Here is a 16739-nt window from a genome sequence, read left to right as displayed (position 1 = left end):
CTTATTACTTCAATAAGATTTTGAAAGCAGGTCTGACCAACATTAAGATAAATAGATAAATAAACAAAAATATACATATACACCAAAGTGGCAAATTGTTTTTATACTTAATAAATGACTGATCATGAAAAGTGTTGCCTATTCATTTTCTTTCAATTGATGAATTGTTCCAACTACTTAGGCTACACAAGGCTTTGGAGTATGTTTGAACCGGGGGTCAATAGGGACCCATTTGCCCCAGGGCCCCTAAGAGAGGTAATCCGGCCCTATATGAGAGGGGACCTGGACCAATGACATCATTATTTCCAAAAAATCCAGGCCCTTTTTTAATCATCCTGTAAAACATACGCGCATTTGTAAACAGGGAGGCGATGATCACACGGCAGACCCGTCACAACACACACCGACCCAGGCGGGATGAGGATTGGTCTCCCCGCACGTCAGTCGCATCTGCGGGGGAGGGAGCAGGAATATCGAGCCAGTGCTCTAGTTTTTCCAGCTCTCACAAAGATGCTGCTGCTGCTGCTGGGTCACTGTTATACCCTCTATTAATAATAATAATAACAATAATAGAGTCAAAACCGACAGAGCGAGGAGCAGAGGGAGACATCCACATCATCACTTCTCCTTTTTTTTTTTTGATATCGGCGCTGCTGCAAATAATGTGACATCACCCTGCTTCAACTTTCGACTGGTTTTATTTATTTTCCTCCCATTTTATCCGTCTTTCACGACCTTTTTTTTTATACAGGTGTTACTGTCTTGTTCACCTGTCACACCGCTGGTCGACCTCACTGGCTCCATTTGGGCACTTCATCACGGTCGTCCATCTGCACAGGCGGCTGCGGCTTGTTGGTAAACACGGATCGGATCCCGCCGGCGAGGACTCCCTCTGGTGCATTGATGCACCCGTTTCAGTGGTGTAACGGTGAGCAGTCATTTATATATATATATATGTTGTGAGAGCTGTTGTTAGGCCTGTGTGATATTGTGCAATATCGCCCTTTATATCTGCAGAGTGAGTCTCTTGATGATGGCAGCAAGGGTGTAGTTTCTGAATCACTCCAGTGTTTTCTAAATTTAGACAGCTCCATTGTCGAAAGAAAGAGGGCTGACAGAAAAACAGAATCACTCTCTTTAACATGTATGTAGGGCTTTACAGTAACTTTAAAGTGTATATCAGTGGTTCTCAAACTTTTTCACATGAAGGACCCCTCAACTGACCCAAATTGGACCCCTGTTTGATAAGATTTTGTCCCAGTGTCTCTGATCTGATAAGATTTATAAATGTTTTATTACAGCAAGTTTATGAAACCCATGACCTTAAATTCTGTCATTGTGTTACTTATAGATGGGATTACAGTGAAAATAAATTATTATATATGCTTGGGACCCCCTCAAACACCCCTGGACCCCACTTTGAGAGCCACTGCCCTATAATATCACTTATTGTGTTTTAAGGTGTCTACAGTACAATATTTGGCTGTGAAGAACATGTTAAAACAGTAATTATCTGAATGTTTTATCAGTTTGCTAATTGATTGCCAGAATAAGTGCCTGCTGAGTCAATAGAAACCTTTATTTCCATCTAAATTCATTCCAGCTGAGAGCCACACAAGGCCAGTCATTGTGCTCTCCATGAAACATTTAGCAAAACATCTTGTTTACACTGCCGCTCTATCTCCAGTTTCTCACTTAAACTCTTGGCCTTGATCAGTTGACAAAAAAAGTCTGAACAACCTCTCAGTCTTGCTTGAAACGTACGTTGATGTGTGTGGAGGCGTTTCTGTCATGCTTAAATAAAATGGACCCCTGATATTGCATTGAAATGTCAATGCTTCATTGTCACAGTGAGACCTGGTGAAGATGATGGATTAGGTGATTTTTTTCCTCCGACTTCAGCCGTTTGGATGCAGCAGCCGCAGCGGTCTCCTCGGTGGACAGTCGCTGGTGTTCAGACAAGAACAATTACTCTCTTTGTGCTGCTCAACTTCCCTGCTATTCATAGAGGAAACAGTGTAAAAAGTATCAAAGAGTGACATTCTGCTGGAAAGAAAAATGAAGCCAGCCACAGCTCAGCGTCAGCTCAGTGTGTCCTGTGCGTCAGTTTGTCTGTTTGTTCCAGTGTTTATAAGTGACATATGTAGTGCTTTCATGCATGTGACGGGGACCTCAACCTACTTTCTTCATGAAAACCAGTAGCAGCAGCAGCAGGAGTAGCAGCAGAAGAAGAAGCAGCCATGCAGGCAAGCGTGAGTGTTTCCCCCCCATGTGAACTGTTGAATATTTGATGGGGAGTTCTGTCTTTAGTGCGAGCAGCCGCAGCAGCTTTGTGTGAACATGGCGTATATAGGACAAAACCCCACCAGGCATCTCATAGGAGTTGTCAGAGAAGCTGCCATAGTCGAGATATTTTACAGCTCTATCAAATCACGGAGGGACTTTTTGCCTTTTTGTACAACAACACGAGAATCAGGATGACAGCCCAAACTCTGTAAGACTGAGTCAGATTCTGTGTCCTCAAAATGAGAACTTTCTCCAGCCTGCATCCCATTTCTGCATCTGCTACCCTTGGCGCCATGGCAACCAATATATAGGTCAGTGGTCACACAGGGCTCCACCCCCAGAAAAATAACACATATAGCTGTCTGCTTTCCATGCATACAAAGGTGGCGGAGGAACACGTGGGCGCCCATCCATACAGACAGTCATGACACAATAAACTCACACACACACTGACCCAGATTTGGAGTGCGAGTCTACAGCAGCTTCACAGGTGACTTGTGCCATCAGCTGTGCAATGACATGAATACAAGAAGCAGAGACATGTACTCCACCCTCTACGTGTGTGTCTCTTTGTCTGTTGAACATCTCTGCGAAGCAGATGAATACACAATGAGCTCTATTGTCACTATCCACATGTTCACATCTGCATGTGTCCTTCGATCAGTTTGCCTGTGTTTTATTTACACCCTCGATCGCCCCTCACTGAGTGAAGTCATTTAGCGGTGGGACTTGATCATGTAGCCAGCCATCAATGAGTCCCCATTAATGGAGCATCAGTGCTCATTCAGAGAGAGTGGAACTAAGAGGCGGGAGGTATTGATCCTCTCATGCTGCAATTTCCACTGTGTGGCGACAGAAATGTCAAATAGAAATGTCAACGTGTTACTTTTGCTGCAGGAGTGACTAGAAATACAGAGATCAATGAGAAACTGTGCTGCAAGTAAACAATAACTGTCACAGTGGAATGAAATTGTTAAAGGTCTTCATCCATCCATCTGTCTTTCCATCCATCCAGATTAAGATTAAGATGTCTTTATTGTCAGTTCTCTGCACTCACGTACATTGAAACAAAGATGGTCCTCTGCATTTGATCCATCCTGTACCAACACTAGGAGCTGGGGGATCAACTCCAATTCTTTTTGACAGTGCCAGTGGTCAGGGGCACTGACAGGAGTATTAACCCTAGCATACATGTTTTTGCCAAACCAGAGCACGTGGCAGAAACCCACAATAGAAAAAAAAACCCCAGAGAGAACATGAACAATCCACACAAAAATTAGAGGTTTGAATCCAGGCCCTTCTTGCTGTGAGGCAACAGTGCTAACCACTGAGCCACTGTGATGCCCATCCATCCAACTGAAGATTTAGCATTCAATGTCAAGATGTCCTTTGTCATTTCTTTTGCACTTGCATACATAAAAAAATGATCACATCCCAGGGCAAGAAACAGTAAATAAAATAAATAGTAATACCAGAATATGCAGCGGCTTTGATTTAAAAGCAAACATAAGAGGCACCTATAAGTGTCCATCATGTACTTATAGTCCATCTTTCCACCCCTGCATTTGTCTTGAGATTCATCCATTCATTCATCAATCCATCACCTGTCTGTCCGCCCATCTATCTGTCCATTCATCCATCCACCCATCTATCATCCATACATTCGTCCACCAAACACTCATTTTATACAACCAACATGCTGGGCTGGAGCCTCTCCCAGCATGCACTGGGTGAGAGGCAAGTTAAACCCTCTGCTGGTCATCACTACAATACATGACAAATGAAAACTGACAGACACTTTCACACATTCACACCTATTATATAGAGTTTCAATCCACCGCACCTGCAGGTGAAAAAAACAGGAAAAACAAACTTTAAACAAAAGATTTTTCACACAGTACAGTTTGTTTGTACGATAAGATGAGTAGCTGTGTGGCTTGGAGGGCAGAGAGTCTGCAGCTCTCTATTATGATTCAACACACTCGTTGATTTTACTGATTACCAACTTGTGTATGAGTGAGAGCGTGCTAATCAGAGACATCTGTATAGCGTTTGATCAGAGACAAAACGTGCAGACTCTCCCACATGGCCTCCTGTTCTTGTTCTAATCTGGAGAGACTCATATCCCGTGTTAGCGCCAATTCACTATCAGTCACTGGGTTAGTGTGACCCCGCTATCACAAAGCCCCCTCTCACATGCATGCACTGACTTCTCATTACTCAGACTGTACAGACACACAAAACACAAGTGCTCTCTGTCTCTGTCTGAATTGTTTTTCTGCATCCGTCTCTCCCGTGAATCTTGAATTCATGTTTATTCTCAGTGTATTTAATACACAATACATGCTAAATTAATTATCATAATGCTTTAAATACTTAGTGTGCACACATACTGCACAATAAACACAATCAGTCTACTGTCATGCCACGTTTGTACTTTATTCTGCACCCTCCCCCACCTCTTTACCTCTGACCTTGACTGCAGACAGCAGTGATACGCTGATAATCTATTTCACAATAAAACAAACACACACACACACACACACACACACACACACACACACACACACACACACACACACACACACACACACACACACACACACACACACACACACACACACGAGTTCAGCATCAAAGCAAGGAGGATGAGACAAAGGAGGGCATCTTTATTGGGGATACCATCTGTTTGGATTGCATAGTTCTTCAAAAAGGAGCACTCAGTTCAGGACATGAAAACATCGGGTTACTGCATCTGTAGTGTATTTTTACTGCCATCAGGAGAGTATAATGGATGTTAGTATGAGAAGACGAATAACGTTTTAATCAAATTGCACTCACCATGGAGTGTTTTCGGTCTTGAAAGGGATGAAAAAGGTTTCAACAGCATCTTTAAATATATTTTAGTTTTAATGCAATAAAACAGGGCTGAAATATAATAGTCCTCTCATCTATACTTTCTCATCCTTCCACTTTAATGACTTTAAATGACACTGACCTGTTAATAGACAAAGAAACGAGGAGCTGTCGTGTCAAGAGATCCAAACATGTTGTTTAGCTACCACATTAAAATTGTTATATATTTAAGTACAAAAGGACGTCACGGGTGTTTATCTACCTATTTCCCTTCACCTTTATGTCTGTGAATGTATGTGTCTGTTCAAAGCTTCAATTTTTGGTTTCCATTAGAGGTGGACACAGCTGCAGGTCTGACCCTCAGCCGCCCATTAATAGTTTAAAAGGATGTTGCATTTAGATGTGTTTTAGAAACAAATTCTGTCGTGTGGTAGTGCCAGCCTTTCTTCCATACGTCTGTGTTCTCAGGTGCTTCCTGTATAGTTAATGTATTTTTAAGTCCTCCCTCTGTCTTGGTGCAGGGTGCTTCTGTGGTCTGGGACTGGTTTACTCCAACAAGTCGTGCACCATGCCGCCCATCACCTTCCAGGACCTGCCTCTAAACATCTACATGGTCATCTTTGGTACAGGAATCTTCGTCTTCATCCTGAGCCTCATCTTCTGCTGTTACTTCATCAGGTGAGGAAGTAGATTAATGTGATTTTTTTAAGAAGACTCCACTATAGAGGGATTGTGTCTTGTGTGTAAGGGAAGGAGGCAGGAACAGGGTGACCTCTCTCCCGCTGTTGACTGTGAACTCCCTGATGAGCTGAGAGGACGTTTGTGTCTGAAGGACGGGATATGAGGCAACAGGAAGCATCCCGTCACAATGTGTGAGGACAGCAGCGAGGGGAAAAGGCTAGATTGAGGGAAACTGCAGAGAAGCTCTGCTCAGAATAAACACGGCCTGAATAGCACACAGTGGGTGTACATGAAATCATCACACATGAACGTCTGTGTTGCACGAAGCTCATAAGGAAACTTCAACACCTGCAGTAGGGGTTGTTTGTTATCCTGAGCCTTCTTTGGATGACCGAGCTTCTGTATTTGGTGAATCAACTGACTTCTCTTAATGTGGTGTGCTATTTTGGGCGTTGGACAGGATTTTGAATCGCTGTCCAAATTGTCATGTTATCAAAATGTCAGTCGGTTGCAGGACCAATATGCTGTCTGGAAAACATGAAGCAGAAATGGAAATGTCAGAATACTATTGGACGTCATAAACAGTGACGTGGCACTTCATACTTAATTTTCTGTTTAAGCCTGCTTCTTTTTCTATAATAAGATACAACTGAATTCTAATGACAGCACTAAATGAAGATATAAAAATACCATCAATCGAATCAACTTCTAACCATAGTTTAAACTTCATTCAAAGTTCATTCTTGACCTCCAAACACCAGCTGTCAAAATAATCTCACCACAAGGTCTATTCAGGAGCAGTTTTGTTAGCTGTTTTTGTTTTTTAATTTTCACTTTAGCACTTAAGCATTTTAAGCACTTTCGGCACATATCATGCCCCTTATGTATCTTTATATATACCTTTACACAGACCGTCAGTTCAGCCTCTGTCTGAAACAGGCCTTTTTAGCTCCTGTCTGTTTAAGACCCCCCTCCCAATGAGCCCACTCTGTTCTCATTGATCAGCTCTTGGAAGCTGCCCCTCAGGAGACATATGCGGTCTCTGGAGGCCATGTCAGCAAAATATGAAACAAACAGTAGTAGTAGGATTTCACAATTTCTTCCTCATGTTTTACTCAAAATGTCAACTTCTCAAAAACATCCATATATGTTTTGACTGAATCTGATCTGAAATATGTGACCATGTGGACAATGCATACACATAGAAAAACCTTAGCAACAAACTTAGCAACCAAGTCTATAAAACAGACGGTAGTTTATGAGCATATGCCAGTTAGAAAAAAATGGTGCAAACAGTGTTCAAAGCAGGCTGAAACCCTGGGTTTTGACTTGTGGGGAGGATTTTGACATAAGTTCACCTCAAGTTTTGGAACTTTGACCTTATTTATACAATATCATGACAGTATTTAAACAACCGAAAAATACTCAAAGCACAATATGTCATCTTTAAGGACTTCTCATCTATGATACCTAAAAAAAACCCTCAAACTTCATCTACTGATCATCAAGATTACATTTGCTAAATACGATAAATTTGTTTCTTCCAAATTGGTCTCAGGCAACCTTGAAGTAAATGCTTTAAAATACAGAAAATTAGGCTTCAATTTAGAGTACCTTTTGATCTCATAACTATTTTTATATTGTAGTTTCTCACAGGTGTGTTTATGGGCCAAACGAGAGGATGACCCAAATGCAGCCATCAAGGCAGACAGGCAGAATGAGAGGAGCGAATGAGAGAATGAGGAGCTTTAATAATCTGAATCTGACATGCGGGCTTACAGGTCGGTAGAAGAAAGGCACCCCAAAACATGCAAACGAGACCAAAAGGTAAAGGCAGGGAGGTCATAAACAGGCAGATGATCTTAACCACAGGAATATCAGGAACAAGTAACGAAGCAGGAATGAAGCAACATTGATGAACTGGCAGGGGATGGGTAACAGAGAACTGGTTATACTGTATAGTACTGGGACTGATGTGGTAATGAGCAGGTGAAGCTAACTGGGGAGTGGCAACAGGTGGAGCAGGTGTAAATCAGGCAGGAAAGTCTGGTGGCATCTGGTGGACAGGTGGAGAATGGAAAAGCCAAGAGAAAGGGGTGAAGGCAGGGATCGAGGTAGAAAGGTCAATGAAAACAAACAGAACCGAGGAAGGAATTGTGACAGTAGAGAAAAAAAACCCTTTAAAATATTGTAAACAAATGCAAGCATTAATCATCCAACATAAACATATCTTTGGTATTACGTTTTGATTTATTACAACCCAGTATGTAGTGGTGAAGTCAGGCACTTTTCTGTAATCATTTCATCATAGTCATGTGTTTTGTTTGTCTTGGGCTTGTTGCTAAATTGACCATCAACTTTTGTCTGAAAGGTTCGGATCCTTCCTGTTTCTCTTAAAACACTTGCCCATGAATCATAACCAATGAGTCACTTCCTTTGGCCCCATCAACATGCTGAAGGTAGTCTTGGGTAGGAGTGTGATTGTGAATTCATTTATAGACTGGGTGATTCATCAGATGAATACTGAGTGATGAATGCCATTCTCTGTTGGGGGCAGCTTTCCTATTATCCCTCTCAGACAGACTCTTTTCTAAATCCAGAGTGCCCCGCAGGTCTGTGATGTTCAAGTTTAACATTACGTCAAGATGTTAAAAAAAAAATATATGTCTGTACAGTATTTGTTCGTCTACATGGGGTTTTTCTCTTTTAATCATACAAAGCAATTATATAAAAGCCTTGAAAGCTGCTGAAGGTTTGCTGAGCACACACGATCCTTTCAGTCCTGCTTCAGATTCAAACTGTTGCTGCTCTAATACTGGCACAAAGTGGGGGTGTGCTCTGCAGTACCTGCATTGTTCAGGAGTGTAAAACCACAAGGGTGCCAAAAGCACACACCAAAAATATCCTATCTTTAATTATACCCCCAATCTGTCCTAACACAGCCGAGTCTGTGTTCAAGTTAAGGAGCAGCACAGCAGTTAGTTTGTGGTGCGAGGGCAAGCTGCAGGTGTTTCAGCCAGACAATGCAGCGACTGAAAGGAAAGACATTAACCCCCTTACCCAAACTAAATTCACTGACTCATTTCATTTATTGTCACTGTACTCTCAGACTGAACAATCCTCTAATGGTTCACATCTTAGAGGAAAAAAGGAACATACAGGTTTAAAGCTTAACACGGTTAGTGCATATATCAACTATTTAATAAGAGGAAAAACCATTAAACTTAGAGGGTCACACAGATACGATCTTACCTGCAGAGAAGTGGAGGACAGATGGAGTTTGAGAAAGTAGAGGGACAGTTAATTCCAAAAAAAAGGGCGAGCTGGAGGTCATCTTCTAACACATGAGAATATATTGCAGCAGTAGAGTCAGCAGCTTATCTGGAGAAACATCTATTACATCTGTGAAACAGTTTCTTTCACTGGAGAAAGACATCAGGGGCCGAATTCACAAATGTTCTGAGAATATTCTCAGAGAGCTCCTAAAAGTTTCTAGCTATGATTCTGAGCTTATGAGTGATTTAGGACATTTTTTAGAGGAACACTGAGCAAGTAAGAGACAGAATATCTTACCTTGGTGAGGAGGTGTGGATGACCACATTGCCAGGTGTGACTCATTCTTTTAAAAGGTGTGATTGGTTGATCAATCAATAAATGAAAATATAAAAATGCACTTGTAGTGATAATGGGCATAGGTAGATAGGCCATAGATAAGCCTCATCATAAAATGTGTGTAATTTGAAATACTATTTTATGCAATAAAAATCTGTGCTACTGTAAAAGTAGCCTATGCAATCTTTGAAAACACAGGACAACTGCAGTAGATTTTAGTTCCTAATTTGATATTGATGGCAGAAAAATGGCTCGGTTTTCATTCATTTCTGTCAATACTGGTCAGTTTCTACAAGTGGCAACATTGGGTGGCATTTATAGCATTTTTTCCAGCTGCCAGCAAATTCTAAATTTTTCCAGTTGCCAAATATCTTAGTGTTGTGATCAATTTCATTTCTGATGTTATAACATTATTGTGTTGGGTGGGAGATGTGAGTGCCTCTCTAATGAGATCAACCACCAACATTATCCCTGCACAATCTAATCTTTAGCGTTTCAATAACTCACTGTCATTCAGTGTTTGGAGAATATTTATTTTACCTCTTACTTTTCTGACTGACTGTTTAAGCTTTTAGTATGTTCCTTACTGTGCCAGATGCAAACTTTATGATATATTGGCCAGATTGAGAAGATATCATAGATTTGGCTAAAATATTTCTCCAAATTGTATGTGTGAGTTGTATGTGCTAAAAAAACCAGAATAAAACCTGCTAAAATGTTGTTCTTTTTTAAAAATGATTATACCACTTATTTAACCAGGTTAAAGTCTCACTCAGATTAAAATTGCTTTTTTAAGAGTGACTTGGCCAAGAGAGCAGCATAAACTAACATACAGTAATCAGACAAATACAACTGTCACAGACAGACAAGTGAACACAATAGCTAGTTAATATGCAATACAAGACTATAGAAAAAAATCCAGTTATGATGCTTAAACAGCTACCATTTCTGCCAAACATTTAAGAGCAATCACAATGACTAAGAGTACTATTTTTATCGATCCTTTAAAATTGACTTAAATTCCCACATAGTAATCAACTCTGGTCCTCCTGTACATTATTCCAGGAAGACAGGGCAGCATATTTAAAAGCTTTTTTGCCTTATTTTGCTCTCTGAGGACCAACATCTAATTTTGGTTTTTACACATGTATGTACACAGATGTATCTGTAAAAGGAAAGGAGTTGGTTTTGTTGAGGGTGTTAAACTGGATTTCCTGAAGTTTTCTGCACACATCATTACACAATTTACACCTGTTGAATTCATTGTGAGTTCATACAATAAGAACGGGTTCAATAGCGGCTCTGTGAGGGGTTTCTTTTATTCTTGCACACCGACAGGGCACAATAGTTGATCTGGAACAGTCAAATCTCCGTCATGCCCCCCTTTCACCGACTTCACATCATTCTCTAGGCATGGGAAACCTTAACACATGTAAAACGTGTATCCTTGCATTGTTCCACATGGAGGATTGTTAGCGACAATTAGTGTAAACAATAAACTGAGTGACAAAAACAACGAATGACTGTCATTTCCCTCCTTAAAACGCACTTCAACCAGATATGATTTTTTTAGGGAGTGGGTTGAGGGGATCAGATCACAAATAAACATTAATCTTTCATTTGAGATGTTCTCTCTGCATTTTGTTTCAGCCCTAAATCACAGACAGTGATAGACATTTGAGTCTATGTTTAGTTGTGTAGAAACAAGAGGCCAAAAATAACTGCCTGAATAGACACAGCCCACCAAGTGATAAAGATCTGCTCTCCATTGTTGGTTCTGGGGGTGGTGCAGGGATTCAAAGAGGCAACTTACTCATTAGCCAGGTTTGTGTATATGTGCGTGTTTGTGTGTGTACTAACATGATACTTAAGTGTACGAACAATGTGTGTGTGTGTGTGTTCTTACAGGGGAACATGTACTGTATTTGTCTGTGTGTGTGTGTGTGTGTGGCCACTGTAAGTGTCTGAAAAGACAGTTAATCATCAAAGACTACTCTGCAATTACACCGTCTGTTACACACAGCACTATAATTTAACCACACAAACTTAAATCTTTGCCTGAAATTAAAGACTTGATGCTAAACGAAGCTTAGAATAAACAGACATCTTCCTTTCCTAATAAACAAACAGTGGTGGAAAGCAACTAAATACATTTACTCAAGCTATGTTTTTAAGTACAATATCAAGATAAATGTACTTTACTTAAATATTACCATTTGATGCTGCAGTAGTTTATACTTGTACTACAGAGAAATACTGTACTTTTTACTCCACTGCACTTATGTAGTTACTAGTTGCCTTGTAGATTAGAATTTTTTACACCAAACTTGTTCAATTTATAAAATATAACGCAATGTTTTAGATTAAACTACCGAAAAGCACAGAATCAGTTAGCTCCACCTTGCCCAGCTACAACATGTTAATGTATCCATAATAATTATCTTATAATATAAAATATACTTTAATATACTATAACTGATTTTTGTACCACAGTTAAGAGAAAACCGGAGACAGAGTGACGCCTGTGAGGCTGTGCTGTCCTTCCTTTATCATAGACAATTGGGGAAACGTCCAACAAAAGTCCACAGAACTACCCTCCACACTTGTGCTGCCCCCAAGTGGCCGAAAAATTAAATTAATGCTTTAATTATGAAGATTTATTAATGTTTTTGTCTGTTCATCCACAGCAAACTACGACACCAAGCCCAGAGTGAGCGGTTTGGATACAGAGAGGTAATCCTGATGTGATTATTTAATACTTTATACTTATATACTTATACTTTATGATCTATGCCAAAAGAAAATCTATATTGAACACATTTTGTTTTGTTACTCCTACAGGTAGTTTTAAAAGGAGATCCCAAAAAGTTGAATCTTCACGGGGTAAGAATGTGATTTCAGTACACATCAAGCAAAAATAAATCTGTTATAATGTGAAACAAAAAACAAAAATGATGCATAATTATAATCAAATGACTGTCCCAAATCTCTCTCTCTCTCTCTCTCTCTCTCTCTCTCTCTCTCTCTCTCTCTCTCTCTCTCTCTCTCTCTCTCTCTCTCTCTTATCTCTCTCCCTCTCTCTCTTTCCATTCTGTCTGTCACTTACACAGCAGACGTGTGCTGTGTGTCTGGAGGACTTCAAAGTGAAAGACGAGCTGGGAGTGTTGCCATGCCAACATGCTTTCCATAGGAAGTGAGTAGACGAGAGCACAGCAGAGTGTTTCTTCGCTCCGGTTACCACTTTGCACCAGCCGAGGCTTGTTAAAATGAAAGTGGTCATGTTCAATTTTGGGACAGCTTCAGTGATCAGAGGACTTATGCACTTCTAGCTGGAGACTTCCTGATGGCAGCATGGCGCTACAGGATGTTTCACAATGCTCAGTTCATTCATTTATTGTGGATATGCCTATTTTTACTTAAAGGAGAAGGCTGGTGATATTTTATTTTTTTCTTATTGTCAACAAATCCCATGAAGCCAAAACTATCGGAGAAATGATCCTTCTAACAATTACTGCTTATTATTATTCCTTATATTCACAAAGACCTCCATTGTTGTCCATGAACTATTAAAAACACATCAAGGAGTCACACTGTCGCTAGGTGAAATGTTCCTTCATTATACTGAACAGTGTATCTTATTTTCTACGTACACCACCCTGCAGCCTTGAATACTCATTGGAGCACCAAAATCTGCTCAAAATAGGCCCCAACAAATACACTATTTACTCCCAATTGAGTAATATTGACCAATAATTGCAGCGTTGAACCGTTTTGAAAAATTATTCAGACTATTTTAAAAATTAAATATAAATACCACAGAATCCACCCAGAATCTAGATGTTGGTGGTGGTGGATTAAAACCAGCAGGTGGTTGATTGAAATGCTCAGTTTAGTCTCCATTGACATGTTGGTGGTCCTAAATTACAATAATAGTCAAAGAGCAGCATCTAAGGACTCATTGACTCATTGTGTTGAGGAACACTGGCAAAAAAGGTCATTGCTCACATAAAGTGACGTCAAAATTGTAATGTGATGGAGCAGATTAGATCTGGATGAAATACCAGAAATTCATTGACTGAGGTATAAACACAAAAACTTTGAGAAAAGATTTAACTCTCGCTGTCATATAAATTTGTTGTAAATTAGTCCCTCAAGGCTCTCATATGCTTGTGCATGTGCTGCGAGTATTGTGTGTTTACAGCAGTGGTTCCTAAACTTTTTCAAGTTTTTTCATGGCACCCTGAGCCACCCAATCCCCAACCCACAAAAAAGGAATAATATGATTCATCTAGAGGCATCGTCCAGGGTGCTGTGGCACTTTCTTTGGGAACCACTGGTTTACAGTAGCAGTCAGAAGTTCAGACACAACTTCAAACTCATTTGAATGTTTGTCCAAACTTTTGGCTGGTACTTTATGTGAATTGTGTCAAAATGACTGAGAGGATCATATTGCATATTTGTTGAAACAGTTTTGCTTGTTTTCATTTTGTCTCCTTTTTGTGTTCATCTGTACAGGTGTCTAGTAAAGTGGCTGGAGGTGCGCTGCGTCTGCCCCATGTGCAACAAACCCATAGCTGGCCCCCCTGAGCAGCACCACAGCATAGGGACTCTGCTGGATGAATTAGTGTAATCTAACGACCCCTGCCAGCTCTGGGAGGGATGCCGGCGCCCAGCCAAACCAGCTGGCTTAAGTTAACGACTAACAGGACGGGGGACCACAGTTTTGCTGTTAAAACAGCAGCGAGACACCAACATGACGATACTAAGTTGGGGTAACCTAGTTACCACCCAGCGAAAGATTCTGAAGGATGCTGTTGCTTAGCAACCATCCCTGAGATGGCAACACAACACCTTGTGGTGTCTGAGAGATTATCTTCAGCCACCCACACATCACTCCACCACTCTTCTTTTAACATCCCCTTCTGCACCCGTTCCTTCACGTCTTCTCTTGTTGCCTCGAGTGAGGTTAATGGCACCACTGAAGTGGATGAGACACAGTTGCATTTTTCACAGCCATGTGGAAAGAAATTAGTGTGAAAGGATGAGAGCGAGCGCCGGGTAGGAGTCACTGGTCCTGTCTGAGCATGTATGAGTGTTGTATGTCGTGGTGGGCAGTGATGACGCAATATCAATGTTGGCCAAGGTTATTGGAACTCTTGTGGAAATGATGAGATGTTTTGAGACGAAGCAGCAGGCAAATATGATACTTTTTCAGCTTAAATGTCCCCAGCAGTAGCGCAAGGACATGTTGACAGACGTTACACTGCTAACAAAACGGTAAAGTCTCAAAATGTATTTGAAAAGAACAGGCTGAACAAAGTTTGTACACAAAATGAGCTGGCTGGAGGAGAATGGAGTTCTGTAGCAAGGACACAGAGAAATTAAATTCAGTTTTTTTTAAAAGATTTGGTGACCATAAACTGAAGTGACACTGGTTAAAGTTAAAGTTCAATAGGACCTAAATGATGCAGTCCAAGTGTAGCAAGTTAACCAGTGTTTTTATGAAATTAAAGCCTTTCACACACACACACACACCGACTAATCGTTTGTCAATGTGTGCAACTGATACTGATGTGTAATATCCATTTTTGGTTTCCACTTCCAATATTATGTACAGTAGGTTTTACATACTGTACATGCTTCACTGGGGTGTTTTATTCTTCAGACATATTTTAATTGTGTTATTATAGATGGCAGGAAATGGCCTCCTCCTGCCTCTCACTGTAACAGTTTGGTTCTTTGTTGAAATATGTTGAAGATTTTTTATGTATTGCAATTTCACTTCACAAAAAAACAACAACACCTGTTTCCACGCCTTTGTTCTTATGAAATGTTAAGATCACGGCTCGGATGCACCACAGCAGGTCGCTTGTTTTCAGGTGTGGTGAATCTTTTATCGAGTCTGTGAAGTATGAGAGATGCTGCTGCATCTGAAGATAAGGGAAGCAGCAGTAGAGACTTTCAGTTTTGTTCTGTGAATTCATCCGGGAAGAGTCTACACTTTCATACACATCATTTTGTGGCATTATTGCTGCTGATTATGTTTTACATTCCACGGTTCTAGGTTGTTTTATTTAAATTTGTGATTTACAGCGATTCAGAAAAGCAAAACACTGCCTAAATTGAGCACAAACCTCACGAAGCACATTGTCCTGACACAGTAGGCACCTGTACTGTAATTAGAAAAAGAAGAAATGACAATGAGAGAAATGTTTCTAACTTGTTGCGTCTGCAATACATCAGCAAGAGAAATGTTTGCTCTGATTCTGGCCACATTCCACATTTTGTAATCCAATGGATGTAAATAATTTGAAACAATAATAAATCCAGTTGTCTGTTTTGCTCAGCCTCGCTTGTTCATTCTCTGATAGTCATGTATCTGGCGCCACCATCAGGTGAAATAATGTATGAACTATTATTGGCATTGCTCTACATCCACTAGTTCAGTCTTTCTCAACCTTTTTTGTCTTGTACTGTTTTGTCACACCAGTAGTACCCTGCACTCATGTGTGTTGATGACACTCTTATTAAATTTAACATAACTGATTGAATAAAAATCATTTGAACAGAAAAAATATTATTTGGACCTACTCAGTAGCTGTTTCAACTCCTTTTCATCAGTCACATGAACCTAATTAGACACTTCAGCTTGTTTGTCTTTTATAAGCCTTGATAGTTCTGGAGAGAGTCCCAACCCCCAGGTTGCAAACAATTGGTCTAAATTACAGCACTGTTCACTCAGTCAGCAGCATTATTACATTACAGACTGACACACACACACACACACACACACACACACACACACACACACACACACACACACACACACACACACACACACACACACACACACACACACACACACACACACACACACACACAGGTAATGTGTGTATTATATTAGTCATTTGCTTGATACTGACAGAAATGAAAACCAAGATATGAAATAGACACTTTATAAAATTAATAAATAAAACTGAGATAAAAGTCAAACTAAACTAAAGCAAATTAAAACAGGTGGGCGTAGAGCTGATTTTTAAATGTGTTCACAGATATTATTGTAAGTCCAGTGGAATTTGAAAATGTAACCACAACTTGAGAAGCACTAAAGTGTCCTTTAGTTTAAAGCCTGAAATGAAAACCAACAAGTCCTGATCAGAAGATCTCAGAGACCTGTGGGTGATGTCAGGCAATAGTAGATCTCTAACGTAGGCAGGTCTAAAAGGGATCACGAGAATCTGGAATTGGATTAAGACAATGTTTAGACATCAAGGTTTAAAGGCTTAGCAGCAGCATTCTGGTCT

General features: G+C 40.3%; 1 protein-coding gene across 2 annotated transcripts; it reads left to right on the top strand.

The window, feature by feature from the left end:
- The first annotated feature begins 505 nt into the window (after window positions 1-505).
- rnf122 (ring finger protein 122) lies at window positions 506-15746 on the top strand. 2 transcript variants are annotated; one of them, XM_062417373.1, is made up of 6 exons: window positions 506-928; window positions 5664-5820; window positions 12123-12168; window positions 12277-12318; window positions 12549-12628; window positions 13951-15746. In XM_062417373.1, exons 1-6 carry the CDS (start codon window positions 904-906, stop codon window positions 14063-14065), a joined length of 465 nt encoding a protein of 154 aa, XP_062273357.1. In that variant the 5' UTR covers window positions 506-903; the 3' UTR covers window positions 14066-15746. The 2 variants fall into 2 exon arrangements, with proteins under 2 accessions (XP_062273357.1, XP_062273356.1); XM_062417372.1 differs by having other exon boundaries at window positions 12546-12628.
- Window positions 15747-16739: the final 993 nt, after the last annotated feature.

Source organism: Scomber scombrus, chromosome 4 (genome assembly GCF_963691925.1).
Source record: "Scomber scombrus chromosome 4, fScoSco1.1, whole genome shotgun sequence".
Lineage (NCBI taxonomy): Eukaryota > Metazoa > Chordata > Actinopteri > Scombriformes > Scombridae > Scomber > Scomber scombrus.
Note: the sequence above shows the minus strand (reverse complement) of the source record. Positions and strands in the feature narration are given on the sequence as shown.